We start from the raw sequence: 22,265 nt of genomic DNA, 5'->3' as shown, positions 1-22,265 counted from the left end.
TGCTTTCCCCGTGTGGCTCCTGTTGCAATACGTCACCCCTGCCCAGAGGACGTCCCTGCAGCCTATAACTACCTGAAAAGTACAACTTCCCAAAGTGCTGCCTTGGAAAGCAGCGCTGTGACGGACATTCGCACATTCCCCCGCCCGGGTCCCCCTGCAGGAGGGGCCTTGCCCCGCTGAGCGATGCTCTACTGCCCTGTAAGTGGCAGCTCTGTCAGACCGGGGTCATCACAGCCTCAGGGGAGCGTGCCTGAGCCACTCAGACGGGGCCAACAGCCCTGAGTGGGGGGGACACAGGCTCTGCTAAGCTGGGGTCCTCACACCCTGAGGGGGAGGTTGTCGTGGGAGCCCAAAACCTCCCCATGCAGCCCCCTCTGGTCAAGAGGGTCTCAGCAGCACTGAGACATCGTCAGGCATCAGCTGAGGGAACCCACGAAGGGGGCAGCTGTGGAGGGACTGGGTGTGCTCTGGAGCTCATGACAGACACGGGTCGCCCAGGCCTTTGGGGGGGCCGTATCCTGGCCCCCCGCAGGGCGTCAGAGGGACCCAGCGGGAGAGCGAGAAGGAGGCACCGACCCCGCCCTGTCTCCCGCCCACAGGACAGAGGGTGAGGTGCTGGGGTAGGCTCTGGAGCGGTACCTCGAGGGAGGGGAGGACCCATGAGTCCTGCTCCCCGGGGCTGGGGCGCTGCCAGGCCTGTGCGCCCAGACTCAGTAATTGCCGCTTGGTAGGTGTGGGCCTGGCCACGCCTCGTGGGAAGCTGCCAAGGGCAGGGGGCTCGGTGGCGAATGAAGACGTGTGTGTGTGGGGAGAGGGCAGCTCGTCTCCAGGGGAGCCAGGTCTCTGCCATGGTCCAGGGGCCGGCGCTGGCTGGGCATCCCCAGAGGTTCGCTCCCCTGCAAGGCCAGTGCCCAGTGGCCTCTTGGCTCAGCTGTTTGCCGGATGCCTCAGCCAGTGCACGGTGCCGCCCAGAAACATGAACTCACCTCTGCAGCCTGTTATTACACTTCCACCCGCCCGCCCAGGGCCGTTCCTCGGCTCTCGCAGGGCCCTGCTGCTTCCGTATCTCTCGGGAGGGGCAGTCCCTGGCGCTGCATCTTGTGCAATGTGCCGCCTGGGACTGGAGCACTGGGCTGGCAGGCGGCATATAAGCGGGTGCAGATCGGCGCCGGGCATCTGGCACAGCAGCAGCATGAAGTCAGGCCTCCTCCTCCTCCCGGTGCTCCTCGCCCTCTGGGCTGAGCTGTCGCCTGCCTCTGGGCAGCTCCGTCAAGGTGAGGGCTCCCTGCCCCTCCTCCCAGCCTGGCAGCCAGCGCTTCCCTCCTGCCTGCCCCCCACCGGCTCCTGGCTCCTCCCTCCACAGGCTGCCCCCAGCCCTGCCTGTATCCCCCATGTGTCATGGCCCTTTGCAGCTGGGCAATGGGGTCGGCTGCAAAGGCAGGTGCCTTCCTGTGCTCAGGCAGCCCCAGTTCAGCCACCTGCAGGACATGCTGCCCGGGAGCAGGGAGCTGCCGACCGCTAGTGGCCGCAGGGGAGGGGGAGAGGATTCCTTGGGAGCAGGGAGACTGCTTGGACCTGGGGCAAGAGACTCCCCAGGCTGACAGCTCATCCCAGGCTGGGGACGGTCGACTGCTCCCGTCTCCTGGCTGCTCAGACAGCGGCCCGGCCTGGCCATTGCTGGCCTGGCTGCTGGGCTGCAGGCACCCGGACCGGGGAGATGGACTGTCTGGACGACGGTCCCTGCGCTCCCACAGCCGCCCCCTGCTGCCCCCCCCCCCAGCGATCCCCCAGAATCTTCCTCCTCTGCACCGTCCCTGCTCATGGCGTTTGGAAACCTTTGCTCTGGCACTTTGCTCCTTTGCCATTGGGGCGGGGGGGGGGGGGCAGCAGGAGGACACGGCCCCTCCCACCCACAGGTAACATGGGGGGCAACTGTCCACCAAAAGCTATGGGGGCAACTGCAAGAGGAACAAGCGCAACTTTTAGACTCCCCAGGAGCGTGGGGTGGCCGCAGCAAGTGCAGTGCAGGGAGAAGGAACCCAGCAGCCTCCCTTCACTTGCTTCTCCTTTTTCTGCAGATGGAGACGTCTGCCAGCTCCCTCCGGAGCCTGGCCCATGTCTAGCCTACATGCCCCGCTACTTCTACAACCCCGTCACCGAGAGCTGTGAGATGTTCATTTATGGCGGCTGCCTGGGCAACGAGAACAGGTTTTCCACCAAAGAGGAATGTCTGCGGACGTGTGGACAGCCTGGTGAGAGACTGAGGGAAACTCAGCGAGTGGGGTCCCCATCTGCCCTGGTAACAGAGACCTTCCTGCCACGGAGCCTGACCTCCATGATAACATGGGACTGGCTGCATCCCAGCAGTGCTAGAGCACCCACCGTGGCCTATGGCCCAGGGGCTGCACAGGCACAGGGCAGGAGACAGCCCTGCCCCGAGGACTCTGCCCCTGGCCAGAGGAGGGGCAGGAGGCTGAGGAGGAGCCGGCGAGAGGGGTCCACGGTGCAGCTCGTGCTGGAGCTGAAACGAAGGGGAAGGTCCCTGAGTCCTGGCAGCTGCGTCCCAGCCCCTTTGGAATCCCCTGGCTGGGGAGCTAATGACAAGAACTGCCCGGCTGGACACGTCTCCAGCCCTGCCCGCTGGCTGCCGCAGGGACTCCCCCTTGTCTCTGGCACAGCGGGGGCGGGGCTCACGGGCAGGCGTGTCCCAGACTCAGACACTGGGGAATGGCTCACACAGCTGCCATGCACCTGGGCATTTCCCCTCTAGCTCAGGAGCCCAGTTTGCCTCGGCCCAGGGACCCTGCTCTCCATGGAGCCGACGCAGCAGCCGCATTCCAGCTTAATTACGAGCCAGGTGTGCAAACGCCCTTGGCGTAACGCCGCATGGAGTGTGTGGGGTCGCTGAGATACACGCAGGGGCCCGTCACCCAGCAGCCCCCAGCCGGGGTCCCCTCAAGTCACTGGGCTGGTTTCAGTCCACGGCAATGAAAGGGATTGTCAATATTGGGGGAAAACTCCTGCAGTCCCTCCTCAGGCAGGTCTCCCAGAGCAGCTGCCAGGCCTTTCCCTGGCTCATCAGCTCAGGATTTCACAGCTGCACTCGCCCCTCGCCCAGCAGGAGACCCCCTGCCTCTGCACTGAGTGTCCCTCTTGCTTGGGGCTCATTGACCTTAACCAGCCCCAGGGGAGCCAGTGGGGGGCCCTGGACAGAATCAGGCCAGAGACAGAACATGAACGGCGCCGGCAAAGGTCTGTCATGTTTGCACTTGGATCCCAGTCCCCAGAATGCTCAGCCTGCCCCTTTATGCACCTAATCTGCATGGAAATGGGCGCGCCCCTTCTGTCTGTCCAGGGGTTTGCACAACGGGTCTCAACATCTGGCCCCCGCTGTGCTCCTGATCATCGTTCAAATGCTGCAGAGCTTGAGAATGGGCCTGACACGGGGTTCGGATGCACCCCACACTCTTCTCATGCACTAGGGCCAGTCCCTCATCTCCCACTCCGGGCACTGCACATCCCGCCAGGCCTGGAGCGAAAGCTCTGCTGGCTTGGAAGAGAAGGCTGAGCCGAATCCCCCCTTTCCCCTCACATGTTCCTCTTTGTTCTGCAGATGGAGACGTCTGCCAGCTCCCTCCGGAGGTTGGCCCATGTAAGGCATATATGCCCATGTACTTCTACAACCCCGTCACCAAGAGCTGTGAGATGTTCATTTATGGCGGCTGCGGGGGCAACGGGAACAGGTTTGCCACTGAAGAGGAATGTCTGCGGGCGTGTGAACAGCCTGGTGAGAGACTGAGGGAAACTCAGCAAGTCGGGTCCCCATCTACCCTGGTATCAGAGGCCTTCCTGCCACAGAGTCTAACCTCCATGATAACGATGGACTGGCTGCATCCCAGCAGTGCTAGAGCACCCACCGCGGCCCACGGCCCATGGCCCAGGGGCTGCGCAGTGTTTCCAGATTTGCCCAATACTCTGGGTTACGCCCATTTATCAGGGTTACTCTGATGGGGCTGGGGGGAGGTTCACAATTCTATCCGTGTGCTGTTTGTGCTACTTGTGCTCTCATATGGAGCTGAATTCTCCCTGCTGCCAATTCCCCCTCCCACTGGAGCTCTCCTGTAGTAACCAGGTTCCTCAGGACGGGGTTCTTCCCACCTTAGCAACACACCCAGACACTCACCCCCACTACCAGAGCATGCCTGCGAGGACTGGGGAATCAGCACTCACACGCTGACCCCTCATATGACCCTGGACTCAGCAGGCTGGGTTAACAGCAGTGCCACACTGCACCCTCACGTGCCTTGGGACTTAGTGGGTTGGATTAAACAGCACTTTAAGCTGCCATCCTCATAAGTCCCCAGGTTCAGCACCCCCTATCCTCACTCTCACAACACAGTTATTCACTGGGAAACCACACGATGGGCAAACCCCACAGGATTTGGGGCGCTCCAGAGATCTTTAGCTTGGGTACATGAAGCGTTGTCACGAAGCAAATGGGGAAGCCAGAACAACACCCCTTAAGGAAGAGTGAGCGAAAGAGAAAGAAAGAGAGAGAAGCAACCAGCTTACCAATGAAAGTGATTTATTTCTGAGTAGTGAATACAAAAAAAGTTACAGGATCAAATCTAACAGTTACAAAATTAAATCTCAATTGAAACTACAAATGTTAGGTAACCATAGAACAGTTTACATAGGGGAGTGTCAGGAGGCTATTCTTAGAGAGGTAGTTGATGGGAGGAAGAGAGAAAGGGAACTCAACACTCCATGGAGCTTGCACTGATCGGGATTCCCAGGTGATGATGGGAGCCAGGGGTCCAGAGGGCAGGAGACGAGCAGAACAGAGCCCCCAGCATGATCAGACAGGAGATGAAAAAGTCTCAATGGAACTGATGCAGGTTAAATCCAGGTATCAGAACAGTTTTCTTGGGGAAGGACAGGAGTTTTTACAGGGATAGTTCAAAGAGAAAGAGGAGAGACAATAGAGACTGATCACGCCTGGCTACGGGGAATGTTCCTTGAACGAGCTCACAATGCAACTGGGCAGTTTCAGTATTTTAGATGTCAATAGGATCGTTACTCGAACAGGTCTGATATTGACTAATTTGGGAGTGAGCAGGCCTGGGTTCATTAGCGTCTGGAGTAGAGATTTCCCATCAGGCCGTGCTTCTCAGCTTTCGGTATCCCATAGTTCACTGGGGGTATGTCTAGACTACAGGGTTTTGTCGACAAAACTATACCTGTGTCCACACTGCCTTTGAGTTATGTCAACATAACGTCGACAACACTCAGCAGTTTTGTCGACGTATGTAAACCTCATTTTACGAGGAATAACACCTTTTATCAAAGGAGTTCTGTTGATAGAAGGCATTATTGTATCTACACTGTCCTTTGCGTCCACACTGTTATGTCGACAAAGTGGCTTGCTTTGTCGACAGAACTGGATGTAGTCTAGATGCTCTTTGTCGACAGAAGCTTTGTCGACAGTATCTGTCAACAAAACTTCTGTCGACAAAACCCTGTAGTCTAGACGTACCCTGGGGTTCCTGCCTCGGAAGAGCTGGTCTCCATTCTGTATGCTAATGAATTTTATCTTCAATGCAGATGAGGCTGGGGTATTTCCTTAATTAGTTGAGGTGTGTCTTGCCTGGCCTATTCATGGCTTTGTCTGATTCCAGCAAAGGCTTAAGGGAAGGAGGGGGGAGGGTTGGTTTTCCATGAATGTCAGTCCCTGGCTCCCAAAAGCACAGGGCTGGTCAGTAACAACAGCCTGAGATACATGCAGGGTCCCGTCATCCAGCAGCCCCCCAGCAGCAGGATCCCCTCAAGTTACTGGGCTAGTTTCAGTCCGTGGTAATGAAAGGGATTGTCAGTATCGGGGGAAAACTCCTGCAGTCCCTCCTCAGGCAGGTCTCCCACTGCAGCTGCCAGGCCTTTCCTGGCTCAGCACCTCAGGATTTCACAGCTGCACCCGCCCCTCGCCCAGCAGGGGACCCCCTGCCTCTGCACTGAGTGTACCTCTGGCTTGGGGCTCATTGAGGTTAACCAGCCCCAGGGGAGCCAGTGGGGGGGCCCTGGACAGAATCAGGCCAGAGACACAACATGAACGGTGCCGGCAAAGGTCAGTCATGTTTGCACTTGGATCCCAGTCCCCAGAATGCTCAGCCTGCCCCTTTATGCACCTAATCTGCATGGAAATGGGCGCGCCCCTTCTGTCTGTCCAGGGGTTTGCACAACGGGTCTCAACATCTGGCCCCCGCTGTGCTCTTGCTCATCGTTCAAATGCTGCAGTGCTTGAGAATGGGCCTGACACGGTGTTCGGATGCATCCCACACTCTTCTCATGCCCTAGGGCCAGTCCCTCATCTCCAGCTCCGGCCGCTGCACATCCCGCCAGGCCTGGAGCGAGAGCTCTGCTGGCTTGGAAGAGGAGGCTAAGCCGAACTTCTCCACAGAATCCCCCCTTTCCCCTCATTTGTTCCTCTTTGTTCTGCAGATGGAGACGTCTGCCAGCTCCCTCCGGAGGTTGGCCCATGCAAGGCATACGTGCCCAGCTACTTCTACAACCCCGTCACCAAGAGCTGTGAGATGTTCATTTATGGCGGCTGCAAGGGCAACGGGAACAGGTTTTCCACCAAAGAGGAATGTCTGCGGACGTGTGGACAGCCTGGTGAGAGACTGAGGGAAACTCAGCGAGTTGGGTCCCCATCTGCCCTGGTAACAGAGACCTTCCTGCCACAGAGCCTGACCTCCATGATAACGGTGGACTGGCTGCATCCCAGCAGTGCTAGAGCACCCACCGCGGCCCACGGCCCATGGCCCAGGGGCTGCGCAGTGTTACCAGATTTGCCCAATACTCTGGGGTATGCCCATTTATCAGGGTTACTCTGATGGGGCTGGGGGGAGGTTCTCAATTCTATCCGTGTGCTGTTTGTGCTACTTGTGCTCTCATATGGAGCTGAATTCTCCCTGCTGCCAGTTCCCCCTCCCACTGGAGCTCTCCTGCAGGAACTAGGTTCCCAGGTGATGATGGGAAGGGCTGGTCTCCATTCTGCATGCTAATGAGTTTTATCTTCAATGCAGATGAGGCTGGGGTGTTTCCTTAATTAGTTGAGGTGTGTCTTGCCTGGACTATTCATGGCTTTGTCTGATTCCAGCTAAGACTGAAGGGAAGTGGGGAGGGGGGATGGTTTTCCATGAATGTCACTCCCTGGCTCCCAGAAGGACAGGGCTTGTCAGTAACAACATCCTGAGATACACGCAGGGTCCCGTCACCCAGCAGCCCCCAGCCGGGGATCCCCTTAAGTCTCTGGGCTAGTTTCAGTCCGTGGCAATGAAGTGGGACTGTCAATGCTAGGGCCCGACTCCTGCAGTCCCTCCTCATGCAGGTCTTCCACTGCAGCTGCCAGGCCTTTCCCCGGCTCAGCATCTCAGGATTTCACAGCTGCACCCACCCCTCGCACAGCAGGGGACCCCCTGTGTGACGTAGTGGGGGTACTTGCTGGGCTGTGGTGACCCCTGCTGTCTGGAGCAAGACCCAGCAGGGAAAACCTCACTATGCAAAGGTAATGCCAAACTTGTTGAACCAGACACCCCCCATGGAGAGGAACAAAGGGAGGTGGATGCTGCCCTGGCTGGGGGGCAGGGCTGGAGGAGAGTTAGTTAGTTTCTGTCTGGAAGGCAGGGAACAAGGAGCTGGGGAGGGGGGCTGGGACTCCCCTATCTCAAGGGGGGCACTGAGGCCTCTTAGCCCCAGTTCCTGTAACCAGATTACATCTGTGCTGCACTGTGCTGGAGGAACAATAAACAACCTCCATTCTACTGGCTGGTGAAGTCTGTTCATGCCATTTCGGGGTGCAGGAGACGGGGGACAGTGTGACGGCGCGTTGGGGGTCCCCCGTCTCCTGCACCCCGAAATGGCATGAACAGACTTCACCAGCCAGTAGAATGGAGGTTGTTTATTGTTCCTCCAGCACAGTGCAGCACAGATGTAATCTGGTTACAGGAACTGGGGCTAAGAGGCCTCAGTGCCCCCCTTGAGATAGGGGAGTCCCAGCCCCCCTCCCCAGCTCCTTGTTCCCTGCCTTCCAGCCAGAAACTAACTAACTCTCCTCCAGCCCTGCCCCCCAGCCAGGGCAGCATCCACCTTCCTTTGTTCCTCTCCATGGGGGGTGTCTGGTTCAACAAGTTTGGCATTACCTTTGCATAATGAGGTTTTCCCTGCTGGGTCTTGCTCCAGACAGCAGGGGTCACCACAGCCCAGCAAGTACCCCCACTATGTCACACCCTGCCTCTGCACTCAGTGTCCCTTTGGCTTGGAGCTCATTGACTGAAATCCAGGACCAATATGGTGGCATTCTCGGAAATGCTTCCAGTTCCAAGCGCAGGGCCAGGTCAGAAGGCTGAGCTTCAGCGTCTCAATGCAGGGATGAGACGATGGTGTAGGGAGAGGGGTTTAGATTTATCAGGAACTGGGGACACTTTTGGGAGAGCGGGAGTCTATACAGGAAGGATGGGCTCCACCTAAACCAGGGTGGAACCAGACTGCTGGCACTAAACAGTAAAAAAGGCCGTAGAGCAGTTTTTAAACTAAGAGATGAGGGAAAGCCGACTGGAGCGGAGTGTGACGGCACGTTGGGGGTTCCCCGTCTCCTGCACCCCGAAATGGCACAAACAGACTGTACCAGCCAGTGGAATTGAGGGTGGTTTATTGCTCCTCCAGCACAGCGCAGCACAGATGTAATCTGGTTACAGGAACTGGGCTAGGATGCCTCAGGCCCCCTTGAGATGGGGGAGACTGGGCCCCTAAACTCCAGCTCCTCTCCCTAGGCTGTCTCATCCATCCTCCCAGACAGCCACCAACCAACTAACCCTCTTCCAGCCCTGCCCCCCAGCCAGGGCCGCATTCACCTTCCTTTGTTCCTCTCCATGGGGGGTGTCTGGCCACTGGTTTAACAAGTTTGGCCTTACCTCTGCCTAGTGAGGTTTTCCCTGCTGGGTCTTGCTCCAGACAGCAGGGGTCACCACAGCCCAGCAAGTACCCCCACTACGTCACACGGAGATGCACGTAAATCGGAGGGAGACTTCTCTTAGAGGAGAATCCATTGATAGAGATTCTCTAAGCTGTAGTCAGAAAGAGAGGAGGGGAGAGGACAAACCATGGGCCAGAGCAGACAAACAACGGCATATAAAGGAATCCAATGCATCAGGGAAGGTCAGACAAATAAGCAGTGGCCAATTTTTAAAGTGCTTGTACACAAATGCTAGGAGTCTGACTAATAAGAAGGGAGAACTAGAGTACCTCGTATTAAAGGAGGAGATTGACATAATAGGCATCACTGAAACCTGGTGGAATGAGGAAAATCTGTGGGACACAATCATACCGGGATATAAAATATATCGAAAGGATAGAGCAGGCCGGGTGGGTGGCGGAGTGGCACTGTATGTGAAAGATAATGTAGAATCAAATGAAATAAAAATATTAAATGAATCAACATGTTCCCTAGAATCGCTATGGATAGTAATAATATGCTCCAATAATAAGAAATTAGCAGTAGGGATATATTACCGACCACCTGACCAGGACAGCGATACTGACATTGAAATGCTGAGGGAGCTTAGAGAGGCTACCCAAATAAAGAACTCTATAATAATGGGGGATTTTAATTATCCCCATATTGACTGGATACGTGTCACCTCAGGAAGAGAAGCAGAGATAAAATTTCTCAATAGCTTAAATGACTGCTTCTTGGAGCAGCTGGTGCAGGAACCCACAAGGGGAAGGCAATTCTCGATTTAGTCCTGAGTGGAGCGCAGGATCAGGTCCAGGAAATAACCGTTACAGGACCACTTGGGAATAGTGATCATAATATAATAACATTCAACATCCCTGTGGTGGGAAGAACACCTCAGCAGTCCAGCACCCTGGCATTTACTTTCAAAAAGGGGAATTACACAAAAATGAGGAGGTTAGTTAAACAGAAATTAAAAGGCACAGTGACTAGAGCCAAATCCCTGAAAGCTGCATGGAAACTTTTTAAAGACACCATAATAGAGGCCCAACTTAAATGTATACCCCAAATTAAAAAACATAGCAAGAAACCTAAAAAAGAGTCACCGTGGCTTAACCACCATGTAAAAGAAGCAGTGAGGGACAAAAAGGTATCTTTTAAGAAGTGGAAGTCCAATCCTAGTGAGATAAATAGAAAGGAACATAAACACTGTCAAATCAAGTGTAAACATGTAATAAGAAAAGCAAAAAAAGATTTTGAGGAACAGCTAGCCAAAAACTCAAAAAGAAATAACAAAATGTTTTTTAAGTACATTAGAAGCAGGAAGCCTGATAAAAAAACCTGTGGGTCCCCTAGATGATCGAGCTATAAAAGGAGCAATTAAGGACGATAAAGCCATTGCGGAGAAACTAAATGATTTCTTTGCATCAGTCTTCACGGCTGAGGACGTTGGGGAGATTCCCAAATCTGCACCGTCCTTTGTGGGTGATGAATCTGAGGAACTGTCCCGGATTGAAGTGTCATTAGAGGAGGTTTTGGAATAAATAGAAAAACTTAATGTTAACAAATCTCCGGGACCAGATGGCATTCATCCAAGGGTTCTAAAGGAACTCAAATGGGAAATTGCTGAACTATTATCTGTGGTTTGTAACCTATCCTTTAAATTGGCTTCTGTACGTAATGACTAGAAGGTAGCCAATGTGACACCAATGTTTAAAAAGGGCTCTAGAGGCGATCCTGGCAATTACAGACCGGTAAGTCTAACTTCAGTACCGTGCAAATTAATCGAAACAATAATAAAGAATAAAATTGTGAGGCATGTAGAAGAACATAATTTGTTGGACAAAAGACAACATGGTTTCTGTAAAGGGAAATCATGTCTTACTAATCTATTCGAGTTCTTTGAAGGGGTTAACAAACATGTGAACAAGGGGGATCCAGTAGATATAGTATACTTAGATTTTCAGAAAGCCTTTGACAAGGTCCCTCATGAAAGGCTCTTGTGTAAATTACATGGCCATGGGATAAGAGGGAAGGTCCTTTCTTGCATTGAGAACTGGTTAAAAGTCAGGAAACAAAGGGTAGGAATAAATGGTAAATTTTCAGAATGGAGAGGGGTAACTAGTGGTGTTCCCCAAGGGTCAGTCCTGGGACCAATCCTTTTCAACTTATTCATAAATGATCTGAAGAAAGGGGTAAGCAGTGAGGTGGTAAAGTTTGCGGATGATACAAAACTGTTTAGGTTAGTCAAGACAGAAGCAGACTCTGAGGGACTTCAAAAAGGTCTCACCAAACTGAGTGATTGGGCAAAAAATGGCAAATGAAATTTACTGTGGATAAGTGTAACGTAATGCACATCGGGAAAAATAACCCCAACTATTCGTACAGTATGATGAGGGTTAATTTGGCTACGAGAAATCAGGAAAGAGATCTTGGAGTTATCGTGGACAGTTCTCTGAAAACTTCTACACAGTGTGCAGCGTTGGTCAAAAAGGCAAATAGGATGCTAGGAATTATTAAGAAAGGGATAGAAAATAAGACACAGAATATCTTACTGCTCCTGTATAAAACTATGGTATGCCCACACCTAGAATACTGTGTACAGATGTGGTCTTCTCACCTCAAAAAATATATTTGGGCCTTGGAAAGGGTTCAGAAAAGGGCAACTAAAATGAGTAGGGGTTTGGAACGGGTCCCATATGAGGAGAGGTTAAAGAGACTGGGACTTTTCAGTTTAGAAAAGAGGAGACTGAGGGGGGATATGATAGAGGTCTATAAAATCATGAGTGGTGTGGAAAGGGCTGTTAAAGAAAAGTTATTTCTTAGTTCCCATAATAGAAGAACTAGACGACACGAAATGAAATGATTGGGTAGCAGGTTTAAAACTAATAACAGAAAGTTCTTCTTCACACAGCGTGTAGGCACCTTGTGGAACTCATTGCCAGAGGAGGCTGTGAAGGCTAGGACTATAACAGAGTTTAAAGAGAAGCTAGATAATTTCATGGAGGTTAGGTCCATAAAAGGCTATTAGCCAGGGGATAAAATGGTGACCTTGGCCTCTGTTTGTCAGAGGCTGGAGAGGGATGGCAGGAGACAAATCACTTGATCATTGTCTTCGGTCCAGCCTCTCTGGAGCACCCGGTGCTGGCCACTGTCGGCAGACGTGATACTGGGATAAATGGACCTTTGGTCTGACCTTGTTCGGCCGTTCTTATGTTCTTATTGACCTTAACCAGCCCCAGGGGAGCCAGTGGGGGGGCCCTGGACAGAATCAGGCCAGAGACACAACATGAACGGCGCCGGCAAAGGTCAGTCATGTTTTCACTTGGATCCCAGTTCCCAGAATGCTCAGCCTGCCCCTTTATGCACCTAATCTGCATGGAAATGGGCGCGCCCCTTCTGTCTGTCCAGGGGTTTGCACAACAGGTCTCAACATCTGGCCCCCGCTGTGCTCTTGCTCATCGTTCAAATGCTGCAGAGCTTGAGAATGGGCCTGACACAGGGTTCGGATGCACCCCACACTCTTCTCATGCACTAGGGCCAGTCCCTCATCTCCTGCTGCAACCCCTGCAAACTCCTGCACATCCCGCCAGGCCTGGAGTGAAAGCTCTGCTGGCTTGGAAGAGGAGGCTGAGCTGAGCTTCTGTACAGAATCCCCCCTTTCTCCTCACTTGTTCCTCTTTGTTCTGCAGCTGGAGACGTCTGCCGGCTCCCTCCAGAGGTTGGCCCATGCAAGGCAAGAATACCCAGCTACTTCTACAACCCCGTCACCAAGAGCTGTGAGAGGTTCATTTATGGCGGCTGCAAGGGCAACGGGAACAGGTTTGCCACTGAAGCGGAATGTCTGCGGACGTGTGGACAGCCTGGTAAGAGACTGAGGGAAATTCAGCGAGTCAGGTCCCCATCTACCCTGGTAACAGAGACCTTCCTGCCACGGAGCCTGACCTCCATGATAACGACGGACCGGCTGCATCCCAGCAGTGCTAGAGCACCCACTAAAGAGGAATGTCTGCGGACGTGTGGACAGCCTGGTAAGAGACTGAGGGAAATTCAGCAAGTCGGGTCCCCATCTACCCCGGTATCAGAGGCCTTCCTGCCACAGAGCCTGACCTCCATGATAACGGTGGAGTGGCTGCATCCCAGGAGTGCTAGAGCACCCACCGCGGCCCACGGCCCAGGGGCTGCGCAGTGTTTCCAGATTTGCCCAATACTCTGGGTTACGCCCATTTATCAGGGTTACTCTGATGGGGCTGGGGGGAGGTTCACAATTCTATCCGTGTGCTGTTTGTGCTACTTGTGCTCTCATATGGAGCTGAATTCTCCCTGCTGCCAATTCCCCCTCCCACTGGAGCTCTGCTATAGGAACTAGGTTCCTCAGGACGGGGTTCTTGCCACCTTAGCAACACACCCAGACACTCACCGCCACTACCAGAGCATGCCTGAGAGGACTGGGGAATCAGCACTCGCACGCTGACCCCTCATATGACCCTGGACTCAGCAGGCTGGGTTAACAGCAGTGCCACACTGCACCCTCAGGTGCCTTTGGACTCAGTGGGCTGGATTAAACAGCACTTTAAGCTGCCATCCTCATAAACCCCCAGGTTCAGCCCCCCCCCCCATCCCCACTCTCACAACACAGTTATTCACTGGGAAACCACACGATGAGCAAACCCCACAGGATTTGGCACACTCCAGGGATCTTTAGCTTGGGGACATGAAGCGTTGTCACAAAGCAAATGGGGAAGCCAGAACAACACCCCTTAAGGAAGAGTGAGCGAAAGAGAAAGAAAGAGAGAGAAGCAACCAGCTTACCAATGAAAGTGATTTATTTCTGAGTAGTGAATACAAAAAGTTACAGGATTAAATCTAACAGTTACAATATTAAATCTCAATTGAAACTGATTACAAATGTTAGGTAACCATAGAACAGTTTACAGAGGGCAGGGTCAGGAGGCTATGCTTAGAGAGGTAGTTGATGGGAGCGAGAGAGGGTATGTCTACACTACCCTCCTAATTCGAAATAAGGGGGGTAATGTAGGCACACCGCACTTGTAAATGAAGCCCGGGATTTGAATTTCCCGGGCTTCATTTGCATGAAGCCGGCTGGCGCCATTTTTAAATACCGGCAGTTCGAACCCCGTGCCGCGCGGCTACACGTGGCACCGAGTAGCTAGTTCGGATTAGGCTTCCTAATCCGAACTAGCTGTACTCCTCATTCCACGAGGAGTCCAGCTAGTTCGGATTAGGAATCCTAATCCGAACTAGCTACTCCGTGCAGCGTGTAGGATCTTTACTAGAACAGGTCTGATAATGACTAATTTGGGTGTGAGCAGGCCTGGGTTCATTAGCGTCTGGAGTAGAGATTTCCCATCAGGCCGTGCTTCTCAGCTTTCGGTATCCCATAGTTTACTGTGGTTCCTGCCTCGGAAGAGCTGGTCTCCATTCTGTATGCTAATGAGTTTTATCTTCAATGCAGATGAGGCTGGGGTGTTTCCTTAATTAGTTGAGGTGTGTCTTGTCTGGCCTATTCATGGCTTTGTCTGATTCCAGCAAAGGCTTAAGGGAAGGGCGGAGGGGAGATGGTTTTCCATGAATGTCACTCCCTGGATCCCAGAAGCACAGGGCTGGTCGGTAACAACAGACAAGATACACGCAGGGTCCCGTCATCCAGCAGCCCCCAGTGGCGGGATCCCCTCAAGTCACTGGGCTAGTTTCAGTCCATGGCAATGAAATGAGACTGTCAACGCTAGGACCCGACTCCTGCAGTCCCTCCTCAGCCAGGTCTCCCAGTGCAGCTGCCAGGCCTTTCCCTGGCTCAGCACCTCAGGATTTCACAGCTGCACCCGCCCCTCGCCCAGCAGGGGACCCCCTGCCTCTGCACTGAGTGTGCCTCTGGCTTGGGGCTCATTGACCTTAACCATCCCCAGGGGAGCCAGTGGGGGGCCCTGGACAGAATCAGGCCAGAGACACAACATGAACGGCGCCGGCAAAGGTCTGTCATGTTTGCACTTGGATCCCAGTCCCCAGAATGCTCAGCCTGCCCCTTTATGCACCTAATCTGCATGGAAATGGGCGCGCCCCTTCTGTCTGTCCAGGGGTTTGCACAAAGGGTCTCAACATCTGGCCCCCGCTGTGCTCTTGCTCATTGTTCAAATGCTGCAGAGCTTGAGAATGGGCCTGACACAGGGTTCGGATGCACCCCACACTCTTCTCATGCCCTAGGGCCAGTCCCTCATCTCCAGCTCCGGCCGCTGCACATCCCGCCAGGCCTGGAGCGAGAGCTCTGCTGGCTTGGAAGAGGAGGCTGAGCTGAGCTTCTCTACAGAATCCCCCCTTTCCCCTCATTTGTTCCTCTTTGTTCTGCAGCTGGGGACGTTTGCCAGCTCCCTCCGGACACTGGCCCTTGTGAGGCCTACATGCCCATGTACTTCTACAACCCCGTCACCAAGAGCTGTGAGAGGTTCATTTATGGCGGCTGCAAGGGCAACGGGAACAGGTTTTCCACCAAAGAGGAATGTCTGCGGACGTGTGGACAGCCTGGTGAGAGACTGAGGGAAACTCAGCGAGTGGGGTCGTCAGCTTCCCCGGTAACAGAGGCCTTCCTGCCACGGAGCCTGACCTCCATGATAACAAGGGACTGGCTGCATCCCAGCAGTGCTAGAGCACCCACCGCGGCCCACGGCCCATGTCCCAGGGGCTGCACAGGCACAGGGCAGGAGACAGCCCTGCCCCGAGGACTCTGCCCCTGGCCAGAGGAGGGGCAGGGGGCTGTGGAGGAGCCGGCGAGCAGGGTCCACGGTGCAGCTCGTGCTGGAGCTGAAACGAAAGGGAAGGTCCCTGAGTCCTGGCAGCTGCGTCCCAGCCCCTTTGGGAGCCCCCGGCTGGGGAGCTAATGACAAGAACTGCCCGGCTGGACACATCTCCAGCCCTGCCCGCTGGCTGCCGCAGGGACTCCCCCTTGTCTCTGGCACAGCGGGGGCGGGGCTCACGGGCAGGCGTGTCCCAGACTCAGACACTGGGGAATGGCTCACACAGCTGCCATGCACCTGGGCATTTCCCCTCCAGCCCAGAAGCCCAGTTTGCCTTGGTCCAGGGACCCTGATCTCCATGGAGCCGACGCAGCAGCCGCCCTCTGGCTGTATGACGAGCCAGGTGCGCAGGCGCCCTTGGTGTGATGCCGCTTGGAGTGTGTGGGGTCGCTGAGATACACGCAGGGGCCCGTCACCCAGCAGCACCTATCCAGGGATCCCCTCAAATCGCTCGGCTGGTTTCAGTCCGCGGCAATGAAAGGGATTGTCAGTATCAGGGGAATCTCCTGCAGTCCCTCCTCAGGCAGGTCTCCCAGTGCAGCTGCCAGGCCTTTCCCTGGCTCAGCACCTCAGGATTTCACAGCTGCACCCGCCCCTCGCCCAGCAGGGCACCCCCTGCCTCTGCACTGAGTGTCCCTCTGGCTTGGGGCTCATTGACCTTAACCAGCCCCAGGGGAGCCAGTGGGGGGGCCCTGGACAGAATCAGGCCAGAGACACAACATGAACGGCGCCGGCAAAGGTCAGTCATGTTTGCACTTGGATCCCAGTCCCCAGAATGCTCAGCCTGCCCCTTTATGCACCTAATCTGCTTGGAAATGGGCGCGCCCCTTCTGTCTGTCCAGGGGTTTGCACAACAGGTCTCAGCATCTGACCCCCGCTGTGCTCTTGCTCATTGTTCAAATGCTGCAGAGCTTGAGAATGGGCCTGACACGGTGTTCGGATGCACCGCACACTCTTCTCATGCCCTAGGGCCAGTCCCTCATCTCCAGCTCCAGCCCCTGCACATCCCGCCAGGCCTGGAGCGAGAGCTCTGCTGGCTTGGAATAGGAGGCTGAGCTGAGCTTCTGTACAGAATCCCCGCTTTCCCCCTCACTTATTTCTCTTTGTTCTGCAGCTGGGGACGTCTGCCAGCTCCCTCCGGACGCTGGCCCTTGTGAGGCCCACATGCCCATGTACTTCTACAACCCCGTCACCAAGAGCTGTGAGACGTTCATTTATGGCGGCTGCCTGGGGAACGGGAACAGGTTTGAAACCGAAGAGGAATGTCTGCGGGCGTGTGGACAGCCTGGTAAGAGACTGAGGGAGACTCAGTGAGTGGGGTCGTCAGCTTCCCTGGTAATAGAGATCTTTCTGCAAAGATCTGGGGCCACAGAGCCCTAGAACATCCACCACAGCCCACGGCCCCATTGCCCACGCACTGCACAGACACAGAATAAGGCTTTGTCTACTCTTTCAACACTGAAGCTTTAACACAACAGTGTTGTTGCGGTGTCAGCACTGGCCAATCTCTCTGGGCAGGGGAGGATGATAATTTTGCGGGGCCCAGGACAGCGCCGCGAGACCCGGGGCGGCACAATTTCGCGCATGCACTTCGGGAGCAGCCAACCGGAAGTAGCGTGTGCATGGCGCGTGCACGGGGGACTATTGAAGTGCTGGGCCCACGGTAGCCGCTCCACTCTCCCTGCCCTATATCCGCCACTGTCTCTGGGCACTCTGGGGAACCTATCTACACAGGAGGGCGTAGCACCCAGAGCTGGAAGTTCCTGCATTGAAACTTCCTGTGTTCAAGGACTTGTTTCTCACACTTCAGGGTGTGAAAGTTTCAGTGCAGTATCTTTCCAGAGTGGAGGAAAATGAGGAGGTTAGTTAAACTGAAATTAAAAAGTACAGTGTCCAAAGTAAAATCTCTGCATGCTGCATGGAAACTTTTCAAAGACACCACAATAGAGGCCCAACTTCAATGTATACCCCCAATTAAAAAACACAGGAAGAGAACCAAAAAGTGACACAGTGGCTTAACAACCAGGTAAAAGAAGCAGTGGCCATTCAGTGAACTATCCACCAGGATTCCAAGAGCTTTTTCTTGTGTGTTAACAGCTAGTTTAGACCCCATCATATTGTATATATAGTTGGGATTCTGGTTTCCCATGTACATTGCTTTGCATTGTCAACACCCAATTCCATCTGCCCTTGTGTTGCCCAGTCACCCAGTTCTGTGAGATCCTTTGGTAACTCCTCACACTCAGTTTTAGACTAAACTAGTTGGAGTAATTTGTGGAATCTGTAAATTTTGCCACCTCCCTATTTACCCCCTTTTTGAAGAACATTTATACATTTAACAGCACTGGTCCAAATTCAAAGCCTAGCAGCACAACACACATGGCTACTCTTGCTTCCCCACCCTCCATCTTTTAAGTACCTGGCAATGTTTTCATGATGCTCTAACAACCCTTCAGTGACTGGCATGCCCAGCCTTTTGGTATTCTTAACCACCTGCCTCCCTCTTTCTATAACTAACTCCGTGCCCCAACGGCAGAGCTGTGAGCAGCTCCAACTCAGTTGCACTTAAAACCTGCCCCTGGAGTCAGGGGAGGTCTGCTTATAGCACCCTGCCCTGACAAGTCTGAAATCCAGGGGTTCAAACTTTAAAGGGGGGCTACTGCTACCTTTCCCTTTGGAACAGGAACTTACAGGCCATGGCGAAGGCCGTTGGGTGATGCAGCAACGGCCCCCTTCTCCAGTTGCCAAACGGCTGCCCTGGGAGGCGGCTCTTTGCTGGGGTGAGAGAGCAGCTGTGAGGCGCCCTTGGCCCTCCTGCCCCCCCTGCTGCCCTGGCAGCCAGAGGAGCCGGGCACGGCCCAGCCAGGGTCTCCCATCAGCCCAGCTGTGAGACACCAACTCTGCGGAGAGGAGTCACAGGAAGGGGGCAGATGTTCCCTCCTGCGACCGGCCGGCCCCGTGGCCCCTCCCTCTGCCCTGTTTATCCAGCCTGCCCTGGCTGGAGCCCTGGGGCAGAATCCCTCGCCTGGACCAGAGCTGCAGGCAGAAGTGGCTGTTTCTCTCCCTCCCCCCTACCCTGAGCTCTCGGGACTCTGGGCCTGCAGAGGGAGCCCAGTGTCCCATCGGGTAGCTAATCTCTCACTGCTGTCTCTCCCGCCCTTCCCCGCCCTGCCCCACTTGGAGCGGGGTGGGGATGGGGGTTTATCAGCCAGGTGTCTCACTACCCTGGGACGCTCTGTCTTCCAGAGAAACCTGGGCTCTGCCCTGTGTTCCCTCCAGACACCATTGGGATCTGTGCCCTGTTGTGCTCCAGTGACAACGACTGCCCTGGAGCAAAGAAGTGCTGCAGTGTTGGGTGTGGCCAGATGTGCCTTGCCCCCACGCACGTGAGGTTCAGCGTCTAGAGTGAGCCCACAGCTCTTTGGGGAGGAGGGGAAGGGCTGGGGGAAGCTGGCGAGCAGACAGGGAGGGGAGGACTCAGGCATGTTATCTGTGCAGCCGGCCTCGCCAACTGGGTTTCCAGCCGCCTCCCGGGGCTGCTCTGGACCATCTTCCTATTCAACATGTTCATAAATGATCTGGAGAAAGGGGTAAGCAGGGAGGTGTAAGTTTGTAGACAACACTAAATGGCTCAAGGTATTTCAGACCAAAGCAGGCTGTGAAGAACTTCAAAAAGATCTCACCAAACTGAGTGACTGGGCAACAAAATGGCAAATGAGATATAATGTGGATAAATGTAAAGTAACACACATTGGGAAAGATAACCCGAACTATACGTACAGTATGATGGGGGCTAATTTAGCTCCAACTAATCAGGAAAGAGACCTTGGAGTCATCGTGGATAGTTCTCTGAAGACGTCCACGCAGTGTGCAGCGGCAGTCAAAAAAGCAAACAGGATGTTAGGAATAATTAAAAAAGGGATAGAGAATAAGATGGAGAATATCTTATTGCTCTTATACAAATCCATGGAACGCCCACATCTGGAATACTGTGTACAGATGTGGTCTCATTATCTCAAAAAGGATATACTGCATTAGAAAAGGTTCAGAGAAGGGTAACTAGAGGTTTGGAACAGGTCCCATATGAGGAGAGATTAAAGAGACAGCGACTTTCAGCTTGGAAAAGAGGAGACAGAGGGGGGATAGGATTGAGGTCTATACAATCATGAGTGGTGTGGAGAAAGTGAATCAGGAAAAGTTATTGACTTGTTCCCATTATATGAGAACTAGGGGCCACCAAATGAAACTAATGGGCAGCAGGTTTAAAACAAATAAAAGGAAGTTCTTCTTCACACAGTGCATAGTCAACCTGTGGAACTCCTTGCCAGAGGAGGCTGTGAAGGCAGGACTAGATAAACTCATGGAGGTTAAGTCCATCAATGGCTGTTACCCAGGCTGGGTGAGGGATGGTGTCCCTGGCCTCTGTGTGTCAGAGGGTGGAGATGGATGGCAGAAGAGATGGCTTGATCATTCCCTGTTTGATTCACTCCCTCTGGGGCACTTGGCGCTGGCCACTGGGGGCAGACAGGACACTGGGCTGGATGGACCTTTGGTCTTACCCCGTCTGGCTGTTCTTATGTCCCGAGGTCACACAGCCCCTAGCCCTTGGCCCTGCTGCCAGGACAGCCACTGCCCAGGAAGGGATTGGTGTAGCTGCATCAGCTGAGGGTCTGTGCCCCCATGTCCCTGCAGCCTTCCGGGAGCCAGTGCGTGCAGGAGCTGGCTGCTGCCTCACGCTACAGAGGCTGTGAGGATGGCAGCCGGCTCCCCAGGAGCGGGGCAGGAGCCTGTGTGTAACCATGAATGCTCACTCCTAAGCCCAGGCTTATTGGTTAACCGTGTACATGGTTCCATGCTCCCATCCCTAGCTCTGACTGCACCTGACACCGAGGGGGGACTAACTCAGCTGAGCGCTGGGGAGCACTGAGCCCTGGGTGCCAGGATCTCTGTGCCTTGCCCCTGTGTGTGAGGCAGGCCAGGGTTACAGGCCCTTGCTGCTATTACCTCCCTCCCTGCCCCCCCAGCCTTGGGGCAAATCCCTGATCTGACTGAGTGCCTCCTTTCCACAGGGCCGACCAGAGATGGACTGAGAAAGCCAAGAGTGTGACAGATGGGCCAGCGTGAACATGGGACGGACCCTCCAATATGGCCCACACCTGAGTCCCACCCGGCTCGCCTGGGGGCCTGATCTCCCCCAGCACCAGGGCTGTGTAATACAGCGCTCTGTCATGGGCTGCCCCCCATGCTTATGAAAATGGGCTTATGAATATGCATAACGCAACAATGCTTTAGGCCAAATGTATCATGTGACATATCATTTTAAAGTGACAATCTGCTGGATGTGTATATTCTGTTTCTCTGCATCTATCGGCCTTGTATGTGAGGTTAGAAATATGAAGGTTAGATGTGTTTTATTAATCCACGTCTTCTAGCGAAAGTCATGAGTGGTATTTATGGAAACTTAATGGCCCAGTGCTCAAGACAATGATCTGCAAATTGGTTTGTTTTTCCTACATGCCCAAACTGTGGTTGGTTTTAGAAAGACATGTGACTATGTCAACTGGTACAGGAATCCATCTTGAATCTGGTATTTTTCCATGGGGAGCGTTTTAGCCAAATGATTCCAGCCCTGAGGAAAGTCTTTTTAAGGAAGGGAAAACAATCAGTCTTTTGTCTGCAGCTGGCTTTTGAAATTGCCACCCCACTTAAGAGGATACTGTCGGGGAAAACCCTCTCCCCTGGGGTACAGAGTCCCTAGAAGGGTCCGAGGCTGGAGGTCAAACCACTGAGGCAGAAGAGAAATCCAAACGGAAAACTTTTTTATGCATGCATGCAGGCTGACAGCTACCAGAGTGAGAGCAGCAGCAGCCCTGAGAGAGAGGTTCAGGGATCCTTTATATAGTGTGTTCAGACAGTTTAGTTGTTGATTGTTTTTCTTAACATATCAAAGTCTCAGCAGAAGTACGCTGAGTCGTTTCTGTTCACACCAGGTTTGCTCCAAGTCAGTTTCACAGTACAAAGGCACATGAGAACCTGAGTGAGGAGTCTACAAGGCAAACAGTGACAAAGATAAGAGTTTACATGACAAATTGTGACAGACTAGGAGTCTCCATGAAGTTGAGATAGGAGTCATTGCAAGGGTCTTGATTAGAGTTAAGATGATTTCTCTCTGTTACAGAGAGGGGCCTGGAAAACTTTTAACCCTTGCAGGAGTTTTCTTTTAGAGAGTTTTGATTTCCTCCACAGTCCCCCCTTAGACACAATTGGAGTTCTTTGATTTTTCTCCCACATGCTATCCAGAGACCACCAGGGCTTCCGCCCTAACCATGCCCCAGTGGATGGGACAGAGAGAGAAAGAATCCTGACTCCCAGGGACTCCATGGCCACTGACTGCCCCATCTATCTCAGCCCCCAACCCCCACCTCCACCAGCCCATGGTCAAGGGT

General features: G+C 53.9%; 1 protein-coding gene across 1 annotated transcript in view; it reads left to right on the top strand.

The window, feature by feature from the left end:
* The first annotated feature begins 836 nt into the window (after positions 1–836).
* The window catches only part of LOC102448987 (papilin-like), a 62,169-nt gene continuing 40,740 nt past the window's right edge, over positions 837–22,265 (top strand). Inside the window, exons 1-8 of the mRNA XM_089769815.1 lie at positions 837–1,274; positions 2,079–2,252; positions 3,614–3,787; positions 6,496–6,669; positions 12,703–13,041; positions 15,377–15,550; positions 16,934–17,107; positions 19,066–19,222. Of these exons, the coding sequence (XP_089625941.1) occupies positions 977–1,274; positions 2,079–2,252; positions 3,614–3,787; positions 6,496–6,669; positions 12,703–13,041; positions 15,377–15,550; positions 16,934–17,107; positions 19,066–19,222 (1,664 nt within the window). The 5' untranslated portion in view covers positions 837–976. The remainder of the gene's footprint in view (positions 1,275–2,078; positions 2,253–3,613; positions 3,788–6,495; positions 6,670–12,702; positions 13,042–15,376; positions 15,551–16,933; positions 17,108–19,065; positions 19,223–22,265) is intronic.

Source organism: Pelodiscus sinensis, chromosome 17, assembly GCF_052426305.1.
Source record: "Pelodiscus sinensis isolate ZL-2025 chromosome 17, ASM5242630v1, whole genome shotgun sequence".
Lineage (NCBI taxonomy): Eukaryota > Metazoa > Chordata > Testudines > Trionychidae > Pelodiscus > Pelodiscus sinensis.
Note: the sequence above shows the minus strand (reverse complement) of the source record. Positions and strands in the feature narration are given on the sequence as shown.